Source organism: Nyctibius grandis, chromosome 19, assembly GCF_013368605.1.
Source record: "Nyctibius grandis isolate bNycGra1 chromosome 19, bNycGra1.pri, whole genome shotgun sequence".
In the NCBI taxonomy this organism is placed as follows: Eukaryota; Metazoa; Chordata; class Aves; order Nyctibiiformes; family Nyctibiidae; genus Nyctibius; species Nyctibius grandis.
Genome location: NC_090676.1, coordinates 9,122,789 through 9,145,107, shown reverse-complemented (window position 1 = coordinate 9,145,107; position 22,319 = coordinate 9,122,789). Strand labels below are relative to the sequence as shown.

At 36.7% G+C, this 22,319-nt stretch overlaps 1 protein-coding gene across 1 annotated transcript in view; it reads left to right on the top strand.

Moving 5' to 3' along the window:
• ARFGEF2 (ADP ribosylation factor guanine nucleotide exchange factor 2) overlaps positions 1-19,125 on the top strand; it is a 35,351-nt gene extending 16,226 nt beyond the window's left edge. The window contains exons 14-39 of the mRNA XM_068416338.1: positions 296-497; positions 1,258-1,369; positions 1,946-2,151; positions 3,078-3,162; positions 3,254-3,425; positions 4,559-4,710; positions 4,853-4,981; positions 5,367-5,525; positions 6,734-6,881; positions 7,836-7,935; positions 9,252-9,292; positions 9,377-9,546; positions 10,150-10,301; positions 10,461-10,633; positions 10,930-11,090; positions 11,916-12,046; positions 12,165-12,294; positions 12,756-12,891; positions 13,681-13,819; positions 13,905-13,959; positions 14,207-14,321; positions 14,592-14,722; positions 15,793-15,961; positions 16,346-16,484; positions 17,622-17,739; positions 18,500-19,125. Of these exons, the coding sequence (XP_068272439.1) occupies positions 296-497; positions 1,258-1,369; positions 1,946-2,151; positions 3,078-3,162; positions 3,254-3,425; positions 4,559-4,710; positions 4,853-4,981; positions 5,367-5,525; positions 6,734-6,881; positions 7,836-7,935; positions 9,252-9,292; positions 9,377-9,546; positions 10,150-10,301; positions 10,461-10,633; positions 10,930-11,090; positions 11,916-12,046; positions 12,165-12,294; positions 12,756-12,891; positions 13,681-13,819; positions 13,905-13,959; positions 14,207-14,321; positions 14,592-14,722; positions 15,793-15,961; positions 16,346-16,484; positions 17,622-17,739; positions 18,500-18,676 (3,602 nt within the window). The 3' untranslated portion in view covers positions 18,677-19,125. The remainder of the gene's footprint in view (positions 1-295; positions 498-1,257; positions 1,370-1,945; positions 2,152-3,077; positions 3,163-3,253; positions 3,426-4,558; positions 4,711-4,852; positions 4,982-5,366; positions 5,526-6,733; positions 6,882-7,835; positions 7,936-9,251; positions 9,293-9,376; positions 9,547-10,149; positions 10,302-10,460; positions 10,634-10,929; positions 11,091-11,915; positions 12,047-12,164; positions 12,295-12,755; positions 12,892-13,680; positions 13,820-13,904; positions 13,960-14,206; positions 14,322-14,591; positions 14,723-15,792; positions 15,962-16,345; positions 16,485-17,621; positions 17,740-18,499) is intronic.
• Positions 19,126-22,319: the final 3,194 nt, after the last annotated feature.

Genomic DNA, 22,319 nt, shown 5'->3' with positions numbered 1-22,319 from the left:
TTTAGCCAGGCCATTGTCTACACTATAAAAGCTGGCTTATGTAGAACAAGACATGTGACAAATCTTGTGGTTACTGAGTTGAATTGCAAAAATTTCTTTATAGCTGCTGCTGCTTTTCTGCCTTTTGTTGCATTATTTTAGAATTGCATCAATATAGCATCTTCATGTAGTGTAGACTGCCAAAAAGCATGTGATAAAATAAGAATATTGACTCATAAATTTCTACTAAAAAGTTTTGTAACTAAAAGCTTTTGACTGAACAGAATAACTTAAGTCTCGCCCTGCTTATAAATAGGTTCATATAAACTATCTGAACAAGAAATGGCTGAAGGTAAGTGCCTTGAAAGTGGAGGGAGACGGAGTAGTGTCAGTTCTTTGGACTCCACTGTGTCGTCAGGAGTTGGAAGTGTTGGTACCCAGACTGCTGTCCCAGATGATCCTGAGCAATTTGAAGTCATCAAGCAACAAAAGGAAATAATTGAACATGGAATAGAACTGTAAGTCCAGTATGACAGGAAACTAAAAGTTCACTAGTAAAAAAAAAAAACCTATGTGTACAACCATATTGTTTCTTATGGTCTTACACAGTCAAACCTGTAGGGACACTTACAAATTGATCTTAATGCTGAAGACTTTTGCCTGCTGTTGTCAAAAGCCAACGCTGGAGGCTGTTGTAGTTAAAAGGAATTCAGTAAAACCTTGGGTGGAGTGGAGGGTGGTTTCACAGCTTTCCTTTGTGGTTGTTCAGCCACACAAGAGAGGGAAGTGTGTGTATGCTTAGAAATTGATTTGAGCAAGAAGGCTTAATGTTGTCTTACAGCTCTTACACCATTTGTTGTCTTTTATTGAAATAAGGTTTGGAGAATTCATCATTGTCCAGCTGTGCTTTACTTTTTCATTAATTTCAAGATCTTTATGTCTGTAAATGCTATAAAAAGGTCTTGAACAGCAACATTTTCAACACTTCATGGAAATTCTCTAATTTTTAATATTTCAAAAGGGTCAGTTTTTAAGTGAGTTTTCCAGCAATAACTTTTAAGCTTATCAAGTGACTGAATGTACCTTATAAGATGTAGCTTGTGGTATGGTATAGTTAATATATTTGTCGCACATTCTTTGATGTTTTTCTGACTAGAAAAAAAGATGTAGAGCTACAGCACAGACTCTGGTTTAGAAGGGCTCTGTAAAACTAAATTTTATAGGCTGTGATATTTTTAAATTGTACGTCTCAATTTCCTCATGTTTTTGTCTGAATAGGTTTAATAAAAAACCAAAGAGAGGAATACAGTATCTACAGGAGCAGGGAATGCTTGGCGCTACAGCAGAGGACATTGCACAATTTTTGCACCAAGAAGAACGCCTCTGTTCTGTAAGACTACATGCAACATAAGATAATTAATACTTTCACCTCTATCATCTTCTCCCCTGTTTTCTGATGTCTCTATGCACTCTCTCTTTAGTTGTATTTCATTAATAACTGAAAGTGTAAGGGTTCTAATGAAGGTACTTCATACCAGTGCAACTTTCTATTTACTTGCTGTCTCAGGCTTTTTAGTAAAGTGGCTGTGTTTACAATGAAGTGCTGAAGGGATTCCCCGTAAATGGGAACGTGCATTTTATCTATATTTGCATTAGCAGTATATTGCCAGCAAAGGAATATCATGCACTGCAGTGGCAAGGTATTCTCTACTGCATGTGAAATTGGGCAGTTCAGCTTTCCATGGCTCCACAGTAATGCAGATCCTGCCTTGGGAAGCAAGAATATGCAGACTAAAGGCATTTCTAATGACACTGGTTTCTTGTCATCCCTCTAACGGTTGCTCTGCCTGCTCAGTTAAGCGTATCAGTCTTTCAAAACCAACAGCTGTGCAATTCTTGTACTATAAACTTTCTTGCAAAGCTGGCAGTTGGATTACACAGTAATAACTGTCTCTTGTGTTTTTAGACTCAAGTAGGGGAATTTCTTGGGGAAAGCAACAAGTTTAACAAGGAGGTGATGTATGCCTATGTAGACCAGCTTGATTTCTGTGGAAAAGACTTTGTCTCCGCTCTACGTATATTTCTGGAAGGTTTTCGTCTGCCAGGTGAAGCCCAGAAGATTGATAGACTAATGGAGAAGTTTGCTGCTAGATATATTGAATGCAACCAACGGTAATTCAAAAGCTTTGTATTGGATAAGTGCCTGAAGAATGACTGCATCGTTTGTGGCCCTTAGGGCCAAGGTGCAACTCACACTCATACCAGGTCAGGAATTTCTACAGGCTTATGTGAGGAGCAGATCTTGTTGCTAATATTGGTGCTGAACCACTTCAGCAGCTAGGCAAAATGGAAACTTTAGATAGGAAGTATACTGATGCTGGCATTTCGTTAAATCCCAAATACTTGCTAGAAAGAAACTATTGGAAGAGGGAAGCCCTAAGTATGTTAAATTGTCTCTGTGTTAGCTGTTCTGTTTTTAAACAAATGTAGATCAGTCAAGTGTAAACAACAGTAATGAGCAGTAGCAATTGCTAAAATTAAAAATACATGGCATAAATAGCTAAAAAGATGTTACACGTTTTTACTTGCCCATTAGGCGTTGAACAAGATGTGTATATGTTAGTTGACATCAAGGAGGCAATGTTGCAATTGTTTCTGACGCAATAAACTAGCATTGAAGTTTAGCTACGTGTTCAGGCTTAATTGGTTCCCATTCCTTAGTCCAGTTGGTGCATCAGTGGGTTGCTTTTATATAATTCTTTATGAAACCCTGGGAGTGAAAAATAAGCTGTCCTTTACCTTTTGTAGGATTACCCACAGAAGGATAATGTATAATCTTTTGGGAATGTACTTGAAAATTCCAGTCATTGCTAGTTTTCACCATTGTGAAGAAGATGCTTTTATATTTTTTCCCTTTTTATCTGCATTTTAAAACACTTGAGGCTTCATGCGTTTCTAAAGACTAATTTTAGGCTCTGTTAGCTCTTTGGTTGAATGTATAGGACTTCTGGGTATTTTTCTCATGTGTAGAAATAGAGCTAATGGATTGAGGAGTTGGGGCTCTAAAAACCTGTTTTGTTTTTGTTTTCCTCCCTTAGGCAAACACTGTTTGCTAGTGCTGACACTGCCTATGTTTTGGCATACTCTATTATAATGCTGACTACAGACTTGCACAGTCCACAGGTAGAAATTAAAAAAACAAACTTGTAGAAGTTCAGATTTCCCTGGAACTTGCATTCAAAATCTGATATCCAACTTCCATTCTTTTTCACAGGTAAAAAATAAAATGACAAAGGAGCAATACATTAAAATGAATCGAGGAATCAATGACAGTAAAGACCTGCCAGTAGAGTATTTATCCACAATCTATGAAGAAATAGAAGGAAAGAAAATTGCAATGAAAGAGACAAAAGAATACGCAATTACAACCAAGTGTAGTAAACCAAGTAAGAAGGAACTGGAAACTGGAAAGACCACAATGCTCTTGAACTATTGCAGTAGCTTTCAGGATGGCATAGTGGAGTTCAGATCCCTTTTTGAAAACTTTTTTGTGCAATACATAAATTAGATTTAGAATGGCTAATATAGATACTTGGTATGAAAGTGTCTCAGTTAATACTGCTACTTCTGTGATGGAAACATAGCTGTGTCAGTGCATCTGGCACCATTGCAGAGAGGCACTAGAAACTAGGTTTGGGTTTTTTTTTTTAAATAGAAGTGTGAGGGGGAAACGGTAGAATAACTGAAGGTGGCACTTACTTTGCAAGTTACCTTCTTGTTTTTATGTGCTAGACAATAGGTGGGTTTTTGTTTTGGGTTGGGTTTTTTGTCTCCGTATCAGTTGCATTTCATAGTTCAGAGGCTGGTAAGTGCCACAGTCCTTGTGATAATGTTTGAAAAAGAGAGAGATCAGAGAGTTTGTTATGATCTATCCTCACCTAGACCAAATGAGGACTTCTGTGTGTAGGGTACACTATAAACCAGTATCCCCAGCTGTACTCTGCTTTTACTCAGAATGGCTGGTGTTAATTTAAATCAAATTAGTGAATTCTGAATCTTCAGCATAGTGTTTTTTTCAGTGTTTTTTGTGCTGTTTGCAGATTTCCTAGATCAAAATAGGAATGAAATTAATTTGCTTGAAAATTGAAGTTGCAACCTTAAGTATAAGGATAAAGAAACACTAAATTATTAATTTATCAAGTTGGTGAGGACTAGTTTTGTTTTGATGATGTCAGCCAAAGAAGAGGAAGGATTTTCCATCCATTTTTACAGGCAGAGTAACTTAATAGAGTATGCCTGTCTGACTTCCGATGATTAGGTCATAACATGTGGCATATAATAAAGGGCTGAATTAGTTATTTTGAATGGAATAGAGTCTTAAGTTGGGGTGTGGGTTTTAGTGCTGGAGTTCCTTGCTTGCAACCCATGACAGCCTCCTGAACTCTAACATTCTGGAAGATTTTTATCTTTAGATTTGACTTGCAATGCCTTTGTTTAATATTTTGTGATGCTCAGTGTGAAAACATGGAATATGCACTTGTGAAAAAGAAACCAATGCAACTCTGTGGTATTCCCGTAGGTGTAGCTAATGAGAAGCAGCGGAGGTTGTTGTACAACCTGGAGATGGAACAAATGGCTAAAACAGCGAAAGCCCTCATGGAGGCAGTAAGCCACGCAAAGGCTCCTTTTACCAGTGCCACTCATCTGGATCATGTCAGACCCATGTTCAAAGTGAGTGTGAAGTTCTCCTTGAACTCTGAAGAATTAGGTAACACAACAGGTGGACTCTTTGGATATATTTGGTTTCAGTTACTTAGTGTTTTGGGCTAGCATTATAATAGACTTCTGAACTTAGTTTCTTCCTTTTCCTCAGCTTGTATGGACTCCATTGCTGGCGGCTTACAGCGTTGGCTTGCAGAACTGTGATGACACCGAAGTAGCATCCCTTTGTTTGGAAGGAATACGCTGTGCAATTAGAATAGCCTGTATCTTTGGAATGCAGGTTTGTATGAGACTTAGCATGGGGCTTGCAAAGGGCAGTGTAGGCTCTGGGAAGCAGATGAAAAATTACACCTTATACATAGAAAATGAAGTGTCTCATCTGCTTTCTTGAAATGGTAAAATGAAATATTACTGTCTTGTTTTAGTTTGTTTTAAGATCTTGATATCATCCAGCTTTTCTTCAACTCTGCTTTCCTTTTATTGCTGAGTCCTCTATTAAGAGCTTTTGCTAACTGGCATCCTACTCTCCTTCAGCTGGAAAGTACTCTAATAGTGCCAGCTATACATAGAAGGAAAATTGTGTACTCATGCTGGACAAGTAGCTTTATCTAGCTCTTCAGGGACTTGATTAACTTGATTATGATGCTTGTTTTTCTGTCTCATAGCTTGAACGAGATGCTTATGTACAGGCCCTTGCTCGGTTTTCCTTGTTGACCGCCAGTTCCAGTATTACAGAAATGAAACAGAAGAACATAGATACCATTAAGACACTTATTACAGTCGCTCACACAGATGGCAACTATCTTGGGAACTCTTGGCATGAGGCAAGTCTTGATTAGTTTAAACAGTGCAACTGCATTGTCCTTTGAAAACTTGCAGGATTTTTTTCTTCTACTCCTTTCAGTCTTTAGTAACTGAATTTAGCTCCGAGCATGTATGAGAACTGTCTTTAAAATGTGGATTAAGTGCATTATTTTGTTAATTTTTTTTAATATATATATATGTGTGTATGTATATATAAAAGATAATGCACTGCATTTTTTTTTTAGCAGACCCTGTAGACACTGTGTGACCAATACTGTAATTTTTTTGGGTGCTTTTGATGTGGAATTTAAACCATATTAAAAATCTCATTTGACTTCAGAGAATTCTGCACAGAAACTATTGTATTCTTGTTCACATAAACAAAAATATTCTAGCTCACAGGACTAGACTTGTCTGTGCGGTGTTTGGCAACATGTACACCACAATCACGTGGAAAAAGTAGGGCTAAAATAACTTGGTGGGGGATAGGTAAGGTAAGGCTATCCGCATCATATGTATTTTCTTAAAGCATATTTTCCAGGAGCTCTTTTAATCAGATCTAAGCCTGTGCTGATGCTAAAAGGGGCATTCCTGCTGCATTATGTTCTCTGGCACTAGTCTTTGGCTACTTAATAATATGAGCCAAAAGATATTCTAGCTGACAAGTTACTTGGACCTGGCTTACAGCATATCCTCACAAATGCTTGTGCCAGTCCAAGGGATGTTGCAGTGGGAGAGTAAGAAAGAACAGACAGTCAATTTTGTGCTGATGGCAAGGCACAGCTTTGGCATTTTCACTCTCTACGTTGGAACATGATTATTCAAAGTGGTAGCTGCAGTAATTCAGTCTTTTCATCTCGCCGGGACAATGAACTCTCTAGAAGATCAACTTCAAGTTGTTTATAGTTTTGGAAGTTGATGATGTGAGAAGTAATAAAAAGTACTTTCCTACTCTAAAAAGTAATTGGACCCCCAAGTTAGATTTTTGGGTACTGTTTACTTTTTCTCTTATTGGAATGATTCATGGCAGCTGGGGATCTTGAATGAATCACTCAACTTTATTTCCACTTGTATTGTTAATGTTTCAGCTACATCAAAACTTTATCATTGTCAAAGTTGTTTTAAAGGTTAGAGAACCTGTGGTTATAAATATTAAATATAAATATATGTTAGGAATAAAAATGTGATGGTGCCCAGAAACACAATGTTTAAATGTTTTTGGTTTTAGATCTTGAAATGTATCAGCCAGCTGGAACTAGCACAACTTATAGGAACTGGAGTGAAAACTCGGTATTTATCTGGCTCTGGGCGTGAAAGGGAAGGAAGCATTAAAGGCTATGCATCTGGAGGGGAAGAGTTCATGGGCCTGGGATTAGGTAAGATTGATAATCTTGGAATTCACAAAGATGCACATATAAATGAAGTATGATGGCTAAGAAAGCTCAATGTTATAAGGTATTAAAATATATTTGCTTGCTTCCAGGGGAAGCTATATTGTATTAATGAAACTTAAAAAAATGGAATCGTATATTTCAAGATGTATTCGTAATTACCAAATCTGTTCTAACTTTGTAATTGGGTTAAGCTATTTAACAAAACTCCTCCTCATTTATTTGTTGGATATGTTCTTGTCAAAACTGTTTTACCATGTTTAGCAAGTCATGATTTTGTTACCAGTATTATCAGTTCTTTCTTTTTACTCTGTTTTTAGTAGTAAAAGCATAAGCCATTTATCTTTGGGAATTAATATTTCAATGATCATTAATTGTTTTTCCAAAGGAACTTCTTATCTCTGCATGTTAAGCTTGCTGTTCCAGTTCCTATTGTTCCTGCAATGTGTGCAAGAAACAAACCAACCTTAGATTTAAGCTGTAAATTAGAGGGACAAGGCAAGTTGCCTTCATCTTTGGAAAACCATCAAGGAAACCTTTTAATTTTAAAATACTCTGGAGTTTCCTATACATGATGATAATGCCGAATATAACAGAACTGTGCCCACCATTAACTACTTGTATCTGACTTAGAGTTCATATTTTAAAACAATATTTTATCATTTCCAATCTTTTTAACAGCATTACATCATCTTAACTTAATAAGCATGATGGTCAAAACACAATTGCCTAAGGAAAAAAAAACCATAGTACTTACTGGATGTTTAATTTTGTAATAATCTGGCACAGATCTGGCAAAGGCACCATCTGCTCTGTATAAATTACAAGCTAATTGGAAGCAGTAGTCACTTTTCTTTGTCTACTTGTATGAAGTTGGGGTTAATATAAAGTCATGATTTCATGATGCTAAATAGTGGTTTTTAATGGCTTTTATTGCAGGTAACCTTGTTGGAGGTGGAGCTGAAAAACGGCATATGGCGAGCATTCAAGAGTCCGTGGGAGAGACCAGTTCGCAGAGTGTAGTGGTAGCAGTAGACAGGTACTGCGAATATAATCTCTTTACAGGGAAAATGTGACTTGAAGTTACTGACCATCCTCGCTTTATTTGCAGACTCTGACAGGGAGTTTTTGTTCTTGAAGCACATTTCTCTTGTGAGAAAGATGCTCATACTTAGATGCTTTCTCTGGACCAAATAAGTATATCTCTTTAGGCGTGTAATAGTCATAAAAGAGGCTGTCATTAAATAGCAGTAGTAGTGCTATTGTAGTGTAATGTGAGAACGGGCACTGTATGTATTCATGTGTTTTTACGCCTTTTCTTTGGAGTAAGCCAGTGAAGACCAGAATTAGGTTGGTATTACAGTATTTAGCTATTTTTGTTTTACAATTCTGTCTCATAATGGTCTCTAACTTAGTGCATGTATTCTGTGTATTTGGGTGTCTTTTTTTTTTTTTTTTTTTAGTTTAGCCTGAGCAGTGCAGGTGTCTGAAACTAATAAATGCCCTTTAAAATCCTTTAAATCCTTTTATCCCCTATTAAATCATGCAATCTTCTCTGGTCTTGTGAACTTCAGTATTTCAGCATTTCTTCAGTTGCTGTTCTTCAGCTGTTTATTCATTAGTCACTGCATTCTTGTCTAAATTGTTATCTTTCTCATCTGTCCTTCTAAAACGTCTAAAGAGATGCTTCTGTCATAAACCCATATTGAAACTATTGGGCAAGACTGTAGAATCATACATTCAGACTTGTATTTATTTTAACATCAATGTGTCGGTTACCATACCAAAGTCTTAAGAGATTTGGAAACATTCTCCACTTATCAGTGTTCTGTATGAACCACTATCAGTGGTCTGAACTCCTCTCAAGACTCTGAGCAGCTGAAGGGGAAGAAGGGACAATGGTGCATCCGTAATCTTTCTGCCGTCTGTTTTTGACGGCCACAAATTACAGTATTCTTGAACCACATGAAGATCAAGCAGGTGGCTGGCATCCTGCCAAGTCCTGCAGCAAAGCTTTCTTAATGTCTTTTTATTCTCCCTTTGAAATTTAACATACTGTCAACAAAATGAGTATTCCAGGACTACTAGCCCTGGATAAAATTGTGAGCCTGTGCCTGTTTCCTGCAGTGGGGCAGAAGCGTAGTAAACTGTGACTTGCAGCAGGGAAGAGAATGCTTTGACTAGAAGGACATGAACTGCTGCCAAGCAGTAAGAATAAAACAGTTGCAGAGTTCATGGCGTGGAGGATTGTAAAGTACCTCCAGGAGATGTGCTGACATTTGCCTACAGCACTAAGATGTGATTGACTCTTGTGGATGCGCAGCTAAAACTGCAACTCATTTATTTGTTCCATAGGATATTTACAGGATCAACTAGGCTGGATGGAAATGCAATAGGTATGTATGCTGACCGTTTGGTGGGTTACAGGAACTCTTGCAATGTAGCATCCTGAACTTACAGTAGTGTGTTTTAATGTTCAGTTGACTTTGTCCGATGGCTGTGTGCTGTTTCCATGGATGAGCTGGCTTCCCCACACCATCCACGCATGTTCAGCCTGCAGAAGATAGTGGAGATATCATATTACAATATGAATCGCATTAGGCTGCAGTGGTCAAGGATTTGGCATGTGATTGGAGATCACTTCAATAAGGTATTCTTTAAAATCAAGTTACAGAACATACATGAATAGCAGAACTTCTTTAATCAGCTTTTTCCTTTATGTTCTTAGTGCTGTACGTTGTGATATAAAAAAAAAATAAGATCCATTAAAGGTGCTTAAAGGATGGGCCTATTTAAAAATCTAAAGTGTATAAATAGAAACGTTTATGGGTCTTTAATCACTTCATTATATGATTTTGCATTTGTGATTTTTCTTTAAGCCATTGTCTTATCCTTCTGATCAAATGCCAAGTTAGTTTTCCTCTAAAATATATACAGATGATCCTGGAACAGCAAAGTTATTTTCCTTAGGAAACTGGACCATGTTTGGGTGGGGGTTTTTTGACCAAAGATTTTTTTTTTTAGTGTGTAGCTGGCTGTTTATAGTTCTGCACTTGTTGTATACAAAATCCATGGGTCTGCTTAGTTGGGTCAAAAGACTGAGCCCTCTCCGAAAGTAACCCCCTCTTTTCTAAATATTTGAAAACTAGAACGTGCTAGTGATTTTTAGTGGACTGACATGAAACTTATGAGTAACTAATTCATTATTCAATATGTTAGCTGGTATGTGTTTGAAAATACGCTTTTCTTTTAGGTTGGATGTAACCCTAATGAAGACGTCGCCATCTTTGCAGTAGACTCATTAAGGCAGCTGTCAATGAAATTTCTTGAGAAGGGAGAGTTAGCCAACTTCCGCTTCCAGAAAGACTTCCTAAGGCCTTTTGAGCATATTATGAAGAAAAACAGGTGTGATGCACTGCAATTTCTGTGTTACCTCGCTTTAGTCCTACTTAAAGATGTTACTTGGTGTGGGTTAGATTGTCATGTACATGGAAGTGGCACAGTTACCTTGGGCCAGTGTAAAATTGTGCCACTTGTGAAAGTCTTACTTTTTTTTTTTTTAAGATCTCCAACTATTCGGGACATGGTAATACGCTGTATTGCTCAGATGGTGAACTCTCAAGCTGGTAATATTCGTTCAGGCTGGAAGAATATCTTTGCAGTTTTTCATCAAGCAGCATCAGACCATGATGGAAATATTGTGGAGCTGGCCTTTCAAACTACAGCACACATAGTTAGTAAGTAACGCTTGACAGATGCGAGTCCCCAGACTAGCTTAGCTGCTGTGATTCTGGTAAAATTGGTAATTATCCAACCTGAGAAAATGTGATGCTGACAGATTTGGGTGGTAGGGTGGATGGGGAAGAATGCAAGGGGAGACGGAGAACCATATTTAATCTGGAAGATCTGGTCCTTTCATGGTTGTTCATTCGGCAGTGGTATACCATCGCTGACATCTGTAGATTAATGCTAGTTTACCTATGGCTTTCAATATCAGTAAATTTTAAAAAGCGTATCTGTTTGTTCTTCACAGCAAACATTTTTCAACAGCACTTCCCAGCAGCAATTGACTCATTTCAGGATGCAGTAAAATGTCTTTCTGAGTTTGCCTGTAATGTTGCATTTCCGGACACCAGCATGGAAGCTATTAGACTTATTCGGTATTGTGCAAAATATGTCTCAGAAAGGCCACAGGTATTTTCTTTTAGTTTTTACACTTGCGTATTCTTACACTATCTTCTACTGTTAAACTGAGACTAATCTTGTAACTAAGAAAGAGCTTTCAGACTCAAACTCGGTCTCCCAGCAGCAAGTGTTTGTATTAAGGGCTTAGTCAGAATTAGGAGTCATTTTGGTATTATGGAAGCAGTAAACTAGGCCTAATTAAAAATCTTAAGTCTCATCAGTCCAAATTGGAAATAACTCAATGAAATAGTACTTTTCTTTATAGTGTTAGGATGACCTGGAAAACAATACTTCTTGTTCTGTCGCCCTAATTACGTCTAGTTAAATTGGTTACAAACATGCATATTTTTCTACATCAGTCTATTGTGTGAATACTTAATATAATAATCACTTTGCTGGAAAGAGCCTGAGCCTGAGTTGCAGTTGCATGTGACCATTGCAAGATGTGCATGCTGAATTCAATATGCCAGAAAAGTGTAGAACTGGTTTATGTCAAACTGAGATTTCCTTATTACCTATATTTATATAATTGTTGCCTGCCACTGTTAAACTTGCTTCCTAAAGTCCAAACCTCTGCAACTTGTAAAGCCTTTAGCAGGACTTCAGTAAAATGGATTTAAGTGTTTATTTATTTTCCATATATTTTTCCAGTATTTTCAGAAATAGTTATGTCTCAGATTTATACTTATATTTTACAGGATTTGAGTGTTACAGTAGAAACTAAGTTAACTTTTCAAGTCTGTCTGTGCCACTAGTAGTATCTAAATCTCTCAGATTTAAAGATTTTTGAGATTTTTTTTTTTAAAATCTTTTTTTTTCCTGCCCATTTCCAAGGTATTAAGAGAGTACACAAGTGATGACATGAATGTTGCTCCTGGGGACAGAGTATGGGTCAGAGGATGGTTTCCCATTTTATTTGAACTTTCTTGTATCATCAATCGTTGCAAATTAGATGTTCGAACAAGGTAAGGAAGTTTTTCTTTTTTTTTTCTTTTTTTTTTTTTTTTTTAAATTCAGTTAGTGAAGAGATCACAGCTATGCATTTTAACATCTTTTCCTTTATTTATTTGGATTTGTTTATAGAGGCTTAACAGTGATGTTTGAAATAATGAAGAGTTACGGCCATACATTTGAAAAGCACTGGTGGCAAGATCTGTTCAGAATTGTGTTTCGGATTTTTGATAATATGAAACTCCCTGAACAACAAACAGAGGTAAAAACAAAACAAAACAAAAAGCAAGCAAAGGTTAGAGTTGTTTCTTTAAGAACTCAAACAATCAAGGCAGCAGTTTGTATTGTTTGTCTTGTCAGTGCATTTCCACCCCACGCTGCCCCAAACATAATGATACGTTGTTGTATTCTGCTGTATTCTGTGGTACGTATGAAGCTTGTCCTAGTATCCAGTGACCTGTCTGTCTGTTCGTTCTGTCTGAATATTTTCAAGGAGAATATTCACACTTCGGTGTGAAAATGTGTAGTTTTCTGAACAGTATTGATGTGGCCAAGTAAATGCTTCTGACAAGACGTCTGCAGTAGGGAGGCTTTTTAGTTTTATTTAAATTCTACTCCTCTCCTCAGAGGCTACGTCCTTTGTTGAATAGCCATGCATAAGCCAAGTGCTGTTATCATAGAAGAACCCGCATAAAAACAAAGACTTTTAATTTTTTCTCATAGAAATCTGAATGGATGACCACTACGTGCAACCATGCACTTTATGCAATCTGTGATGTATTTACGCAATTTTATGAAGCATTAAATGAGATCCTTCTTCCTGACATACTTGCACAGTTACACTGGTGTGTAAAACAAGGTAGCTTATTTACTTGTATCTTTTGATTGATGTATTTTTTAAATGCTCATTACTTAAGAAAGGGAAAGTTAACTGAATTTTGGAAGAATAAAAACTACCATTAGGACAATATGATGGATGCATGATCTTAAATGTTTGAGCATCATTCTGTTTAATCAGTTAGGCAGCTCTTCTGTTAATGTGTTCATCATGTGTTTGTGGTGCTATTGTGACAGAGCAAAAGCTTTTAAAGAGTTGTGTTAAATCTTCTGCCAGCAATCTTGTTCTGTTTGGCTGCATGGATAAAATACCTCATTTCTTTACACGTATATATACATGTATGCATTCTGATTTTTTTTCTTTTTTCTCCCTCCCATCCCTCAACCATCTAATACTTTTAGATATTATTTTTTAAAGAATGTGTTTTCTTTTCAGCTTCAACTTTTAGGCCTGAAATCCTGCATATTACTAGCATGGAATGTGAGGGGACTACCTTGCAGGAAATCATAAGTTTCTAATTGGTGCTTTTCTTTCGTTTGTCTCACTATATGCTTCCTTTCTGCTTCTCTCCTATCCTTTGTCTTCCCTGTTTGGATTTCAATCTCATGAAATCTTATTTTTAAACACTATTTTTTATTCAGTAGGTTCCTGAACTTGATGATATTGTAATATACTTTATAAGTAGGCTTTGACCTAAGATACCATACATTTCACAACGTGATAAAAATATTGCATGGAGCAGTAATAGAGAGTGCTTAATTTTTCATTGATATTGTAGAAGTTGATAAATATGGAACATTTCTTTCACAGATAATGAGCAGTTGGCTCGATCAGGTACAAACTGCCTAGAAAACCTGGTAATACTAAATGGACAGAAATTCAGCCCCGAAGTCTGGGGCCAGACATGCAATTGTATGCTAGAAATCTTCAAAACTACTATTCCTCATGTGTAAGTTCATAAACTTAATTCTTGTACTCATATGTGAATCCAGAGCAACAATATTTACCTATTTTTATTTTTTTACTTTGTGAAGCTTGCTGACGTGGAGGCCTGTGGGAATGGAGGAAGATTCAGCTGAAAAACACTTGGTAAGAGTTAATTCAATGCAACAAACTAACTCGAAGGGTTTTGTGTTGGGTTAGCTTTCAAAATATTTTATTGTAGTAAATACACTTGACAACAAATACGGGAATTGCTGTTAGCTTGTATTTGGTGTCATTGTAAAATAAGATATAAAGAATGGATGCAGGAAGCCTTTTGAAGTCATCTGAAAACCGATAGCTGGTTGGTAGGTAGTGTTTTGGATTGCTAGAATTGTTCTGCATTCTCTTCTAGGATTTAGACCTAGATCACCAGTCTTTAAGCAGCATGGATAAAAATGCTTCAGAAAGAGGACAAAGTCAATTTTCAAATCCAACAGACGAGAGCTGGAAAGGTGGTCCTTACACAAGTAAGGAAAACATGCAAGTTTATTAAATGAACTTTTATAGCCACTCTTAGTCCACTTCTGTAGTTCTGTAGAGAAAGTTTTTGGGCACTTAAACTTGGGGTACATCTTTACAACTTGTGTTTATGCCTTGCACAGAAATTTTCTCTTTATAAGATAATTCACAGCATCACTAAATATCAAAATGCTAATGGTAACGTAGTGTTTTGCTAGCCTGTTGTAAGGGAATTGTCATAAGTTGCTTCTGAAACTTCTGTTACTCCATTTCATTAGACCAGAAACTATTTGCTGGCCTCCTTATAAAGTGTGTGGTACAGCTGGAATTGATACAGACCATTGATAATATAGTGTTCTATCCAGCAACAAGCAAGAAGGAAGATGCTGAGCACATGGCTGCAGCTCAGGTACCATCAGACTTATTTATAACCTTGTTGTGGCAGTAAACTATAAAGGCTATTGAATGCTCTGCAGTGTGTTTGCAAAATAGAGTGTATAGTCTCTTCCTTTTTCTAACTTTCAGCACTACCCTGAATGCATGTGTCATTACTCTTAAGCTGTGATTTCTTTGACTGCCTCCAGTGTTTCCTGGCAGTCTGCCTGTTATATTACCATTATTTTTATTATCAATATAATAGTTTATCATTGTTTTTATAATGAATACATACTTAGGAAGAGTGGATTTTGTTTGGTTTGGGGAGAGCATTCTTTTCTGTTGTTTAGCCTGAGTGTCTTCATTTTGCTACAGTTGAGTCTTTGCTCAGCCTCTAGGTGTTTACACAGGAGGAGATGCAGAATTTGAACTTTCGCAAGGTTAATGGTCAAGATTTAACTCATTACCTGCCTTGAGAGGTCCTTGTCCCTGAACATTCTTATTCTAGGGAATAGTGCAAGGTAGCTCTTGCTCGGCTATGTTAATGAAGCCCTAAGCTAGAAGTTTGGGCTGGTGCATTCAGGTAGTGTTTTGGGGATGGTATAGTTAAATTCCTAATGAAATTAGCTAAAAATATTGACCAATTGTAATGAAACTTGGCATTAGCCAAAGATGGGGAATTTCTACACTATGCAACATTTAAACTTGCACTATTTTTGTGGTTCATTTTGATGTTTTCAGAATTCAGCAGACCTACTCAGTGAGGTCCTAGAGGAGAAGAAATGCTCTATATTGTATTGATACGACTTTTTTTATACCTTGATAAGGGAGGTTCTTCCTGTGTTGTTCGTGATTATTTTTTTTTCTTATCAACAACTAGGATAGATCATAACTTCTCTCTTCTAAAATATCTACTGAAAAGAGTACAACTCTGATATTTGACAGGACCATTCTGCTGTGTTGTGTTGCACTAATATTTCACTTTTATGTAAAAATGGAATCTGGAGTTAGTGGTATATGGTCTGTGAACTACCAAAGTCTCTTAAGCTTATATAAAAAGAATGTTATTGACACTCCTCTCTCTCTGCCCCCTCCACCTCTTAGCGAGATGCATTGGATGCAGATATCCACATTGACACAGAAGACCAAGGAATGTATAAATATATGTCTTCACATCACCTCTTTAAGTTACTAGATTGTCTACAAGAGTCTCATTCATTTTCAAAAGCCTTTAATTCAAATTATGAACAGCGAACGGTGTTATGGAGAGCAGGTGAGGTTTTTATTTTTAGTTTGATAAAAATACTGAGCTCCATTTATAGATTTAGCTATCGGGATACAAAAGTACACAATTGCAATAATCTCTACAGTTAATCTGACAGTGTTGCCTGCTTTTATTACTTGTCTCTTTCCTGATGACTTGAATAATTCTGTTTGCTAAATTATCTGCTTTTTTGATTAGAGCTACACAGTTGGTACTACTGTAGTTAAATATCTTTATAAACTAATAAGTCTCAATCAAAAGGAGGAGGAAATACTATTGGGACAAGAAATCATTACTGTTCACTAGTGGAGATATTGTTGATAAACTTTACCTCTTGGCTAGAAACTACAAATGTGAATGTTCCCTCTCTCCCTATGTGTAACTGATTTCTAGGGTTCAAGGGTAAATCAAAACCCAATCTCTTAAAACAAGAGACCAGCAGCTTGGCTTGTTGCTTGAGAATACTCTTTCGAATGTATGTGGATGAAAACCGCCGAGACTCCTGGGACGCTATACAACAGCGACTGCTTAGGTAAGAGTATCGGCTTGGTGCTGGTGTGTTCTGTTTTCAGCCAGTATGGTGCATCCCTGGATACAAATGTTCTGTTTTAACTTGCTGAGCAGAGCGTGCAAAGTGTACGAAGGTAGATGCGTATAGAGAGATATATATATGACCACTCTTTATTAAAAGTTTATTTAGCAGTAAGGAAGCAATCTACTTGGAATAAATGAAGCACCTTCTTGCCTGACACAAGCTTGTCTTTACAAAAGTGGTGGTGTATGAATACTTTTCACATCTGAGTAAATAATGATATTTAGAGGTATAATAGGATACCATAATCTAAACAGAGTGCAGTATAAGTTGCTGTATACTTGAAACGTAGGTAAACATAGAAAATTATGCTAAATAAATATTAATTTAGTAATAATAATAAAAGAAGAAAAAAATTATTGCAAAGTAAGTTGTTGGGACATGAAAGTTCAGAGTACTAATCTCTAATCAAATGTAAGGAACTCTTAAACTTGCTATTGGTGTTAATGCAGTGGATTTCAGTAGCATTCTGAATTGTCAGTATCTATGGACATATTAATCTTTTTGCTGTATAAAAGAGGCGGTTCTGTTCTCTCTTTAATTAAAATAGTGCCCCAAAAAAGCCATAGTAAGTGGTACAGTTTGTACCTTGTGTTGACAGTCTACAGCAAGGACCAAAAATTTATTAACACAATAGTAATCCCCCTGTAATCCGTGATGCTGAGCTCTGCAGATCTTTATTAAAGCAGTCTAGATTTGGAGGGAGAACTCTTTCATGTCACTGTTGCCTAAGCTGTCCCAATGTCAGGATCAGGAAATAATGTTTGCAGGTTGAAGGTGACAACACTTTAATTACAGAATATTTATGAGGAAGATCAGACTCTTCCACCTCTGACTCCATGGTTCTTTGTTGACAACATGGAAACTATTTCAGTTCAGTTTTCTGTACCACCTACTGTAACAGAAAAATCAAGACAAATTTATGTAATTAAAGTTATTGCATGTAATTGAGAACTTTCCCGTGGAAATGCATCTTACTTGAAAACAAAATACACTATGAGAGGACAAACAGCGCATGTTATAAAAACTTCTTGTGGGTTTTCTTTATGTTTTGTCTGAACTGAGTCATCTTTTCAGTGTATGCAGTGAAGCCCTGGCATATTTTATCACCGTGAACTCAGAAAGCCACAGAGAAGCTTGGACCAATCTCCTGCTGTTGCTTTTAACAAAAACACTAAAAATCAGTGATGAAAAGGTAAGAACAGGCTGGCAGTCATGTCTGTTTGCATTCAGGTATTTTTTCATTTCTGCTTCTGTTGAATTCAGTCTTTATTATCATCCGTATTGCAAGGTGGCTAGTTCACTTATTCACAGTGTGTACTCTCCTTGAAATACAGCAATCGTTACATCTCCATTTTTTGCAAGCATTCCACATTGTAAAAATTGGACTGCATCTGTGAAATTCACAGTTGTACAGAAATATTGACAGAATTACTGCAGAGCTTTCATATAAAAGCACAATGAGTGTGCAATAAAGGATGGGCTTGTGCTGTATTACAGATGCACAGAATGGTAGAGTTAAATTTCACTACTGTAAAATTGGAATTCTGGTTCCTTGACAGTGATAGCAAAAAATAATTTTCAGGGTCTTGGCCCTTTTGAGGAAAAGATGAATGCAAATATTCATTACATTCACATCAGAGGGGGATGTTTCTACAAGTAGTCCTTGATACCAGCTCTAGCCTGAGAAATGCCTGACCCACAAAATAGTCTGGCTCTATTTTAGGGAAGTAGTGCCAAATGCGTGCTCTGTGCATGGTTTCCCGTAGGCATCTGCTAAGGCTGCTGCGGAAAAACAGACACTGGGCTTGATGGCCCTTTGGCCATCCAGGGGGGCCTTTGATCGGGTGAGACCTTACGTTTTAACAAGTTGGTGTGCCCATGAATGAGGAAAACCTCTGTGCTTTCCTATAGTAATAGAGAATAACGTTCTTTTCTCATATCTTCTTTGATAGTTTAGAGCACATGCTTCAACGTATTACCCGTACTTGTGTGAAATCATGCAATTTGACCTGATTCCTGAGCTTCGAGCTGTGCTACGGAAGTTCTTCCTGCGTATAGGTGTTGTGTTCAAAATCTGCATAACAGAGGAGCAGATACGGACAACTGGGATGAACTTACCTTCGTGGTAGCCCTAAGTAGGGTTGGTTACTTCTGCTTGTATATAAAGCTATGTTCCAGAGATGGATTAAAGTGGATGGGGAAAAATGGGACCCTGGTATCAACACAGCAGCAAGTTACTCGTACCACAATGGTATTTGGGGAGGAGGAAAAGTAATCCTGTTCTGTCCATCCTACAAAACTATCAGCAGTTTTATTTAAATTATTGCTTACAGAGTTAATACAGTAGATGTGAAGTCTGTTTGTTTCAATGCTAGTCATCCTTATGATCGAGTCTGTCTCTTCTTGTCTTTTATCAGTTGTTCAGTCTTGCATCCCAGCTAAATCTGATAAATCAGCTGGATTCCTCAGTAGAAATTTTGCCCCTTGGAAATAATGAATATAGTTGTATAGCCTTGTGATGTTAGCACATGTGTTCATAATAAACTATACTGCAGTGGCTAATGACCACCTGAGATCATTCTGGGTTTTTCTTTGTGTGTACATGACTAGACCAGGCAGGGTGCTACGGTTTTTGAAGTGGACAGCCTGTAGGATATTTGGGGAAAGGGTTTTCCTCCTGTTTAGCAAGTAATTTTTAAAACCTTTTTTAATATCAGTGCTTCATCTTCTGAGACTTTTGTTTTTATGGAAGGTTTTGCATCAGGAGCACACAATAGCATCTACTCTATTTAGCTTGTTAGTCTTGAGTTAAAGGCATTTAAAAAATAACACATTTAAACTTTCCATTTACTTTCATACATTGCCAGATCATGGATAGAGCATATACAGTAATATTAAAAACAAGGTTCAGAACAAATAAAACCACCCTTTTTACCCGTGACTATAATGTATTTAGTAGTAATTGTGTCTGTTTAGCAAGAAGTCCTGTCATTAATAAGTATCAGGTTCTGTCTCTTTTTACTGCAGATCTGCAACTTCTGGTTTGTCTTTTTGTGCAAATGATTTTTGTTCTCAACTATTAGTTCCTATTGTGATCTAAAAGAAAACTGAATTCCCACAAAACTGGTCTAGCAAAATTAAACTTAAGTTGATTCATGTACCATAAGAGTTACCAATACATTCCTATGCTTTGAAAGTATCTGTAAAGTAAACGTGACAACACTGCAGCTTTGCTTGCCCTAGAGATTTTTCTTTCTTTCTTCAAAATGCATCAGTCTTCTGTGACAACTGTTTCCATGACAGAATACCATTTTACAGTTGAAGTACTGCAGGACTGAGGTCTGTCCTTTGAACTAATTTTAATTTCAAGTTTTAAGACCTCTAAACTGGAAGAGTATGGCAGGATGGGAGGGGAGGTTCCACTTCCTAAAGGAACGTAAACAACTGCTGTGCTATCCATATTAGCCAAACCTAAAATATAACAGTATTTAAAAAACCAAAACAAAACCAAAAAACAACAACTAACAATCTTCCTGGAACAGTATTAAGTGTTTAACCTGTTATTTTGCTTTTTAAATTGAGTTTCCTGATAGGGTGGCCATAGCTGATGTTGTCTTGGGATATTCCACTCTCAGAGCTGTTGGGGTTGATTCTTTTTTTTTTTCTTTTTTGAGCTATTTCCAAAGGGTTCATGTGGTGCTCTTCAGTAAATTGGCTTGTTCTACATAAGCATTGTTTGGGAATGGTTTTGCAGTCAATAGTAGTGGTAAGGCTTTCACTTTTTTATTTTTACTTTTTATTTTTAACCAAAGAAAAATAAATGGTGGTTGTGGCTCTTTAACTTTTAAATGCCCATGAGATTAAATCTATACACTAATATTTAGTAGAAAGGAATATATGGCTCTATTGTACAATAAGAAAAAACTGAAATATAAGCAATGTTGATATTTAACTTGCTGTATTTGAAATGTCCTTTTGTGTTGCATTTAGTGTAGTTGCGCATTCCCTGGTAATGTCACTTCATCAATTACAGTAAAAACAAAGTATTTATTTTAATTATATTTAAATTTGTAAGAAGAGGCTATTCCTTTTCTTCAGGTTCTAGATAGTCCTAAAGAAAATATTTGAAACTCTATTTTTCAGATTTTGAATGTCTCACTGCCTCATTGAATGTATACCCTTGTCTGCTGTCAGAACACAAACTTTTTAAAGTTGCATGCTTTTTCTGTATTTTACAGTTTTGAAAGCCTTACAACTCGTCTTGAAACAAGTCTCTTAATTTTCAGATCTTAAATTACAGTTGCATCGTGGGCTTTCTTTACTGTGATGTGCAACATTTGTCTCATTTCTGCATATAGAATAAGGGCCTTTAAGCAATCCTTTCCTTCAGCCTTAGTTCTGAGACTGTTCTTTTACTTAAGTAAAGCTTTTATTATGTTTATACCATTTATAAACTGCTGAAATTAGGTATGTGACATTAAAACATCCTCGACTCTGTAGTGCGTGAAGGAGAAGGGGGACTGGAATGCAACTGGATTATAACAGCCTTAATCCTGTTAATTTTCTGGAACTGACTGTACATGTTAAAGCAATAACAAGGGTATGTTAACTGTAATACCTGAAAGGGTTGTATTCACATCAGCTGTTTTGTTTCCCTCATACGGTCAGAAAGATCATAATCCATAGACACCTTAATGAAGCTAAAAACACTGAGCCAAAACTCCTGCAGTAGTCACTGCTGGTTCCGATCTTGTCCTGACTCTGTTGACGCAGACTTTATCTGCCTGGGGTGGTTTTATTGGCTTTAGTGGAACTGTGAGTGAGAACAAGGTTCTGTGTCAGCATATCCTGGTAGAGATCGAGACATCTGTGCAATACATGGAGTAATAAAAAGTAACCTCTTAGACTTTTAAAGTAGTGTTATGCAACAAATTAAAGTATAAACTGATTTAACAATAATGGTATAAATATGGAGACTGCATGATATTTGTTATTCTTATTTTGGAACCCTCTAGGAATTAGGTAGGCAGGGGGAGGAGGCAAAGGAGGAAAACCCTAAAAACTCCCTTTCATGTTGACTCTGTTGTGTCTTACAGTACAAGAAAATACTATTTTTACAGCAGCTTGTTATCCATGTCTCATTTCTCACTTCCTGAATTGTAAACAGAACAATCTAAAACAACGTCCACTAATACAAGCAAACACCCCCCAAATTTTATCTCAGTCTATGGAGTAAGATAAAAATAGTAACTTTTAGTCTGAAGTAGAACTAAGCTTTTGCTGTCAAAAATGCAGCTCCCTTTAATCTGTAAATTGTTTGTTCAGCACCTTTAATGTTATTTCTGTGCAAAATGTATGTTTTCACATATTTAAAATGCCTAAGTTTTTTGAAGATCTCCTTATTAAGTGCATTTAATATCAGTAATTCAAAGAGCATTCCTTGCCCAATAGATGTATACATTTTTGAGAGAATACCAGAATTATATAATATGAAAAACTATGTAAAGTTTTCTACATGAAAATACTATGTATAATACTGTTATAATATTCCATGCTTTAATCAAGTGGTAAATCAATAAAGTTTTAAGAAGTGTTGCTTGATTTCTCGTGTAGTTTATTAGAGGGCTGGTGAACCCAGACCCTGCTCTATTCAACATGGGAAGTTATCACTGATGATAATGATGGGGCTTTCAGTTTTAGGGTGGTTTTTTTTTTTTTTAAGGGCTACTACGTGCCTTCTTGCCTCTTCCTGGCTGCTCCCTTCCTCAGGTG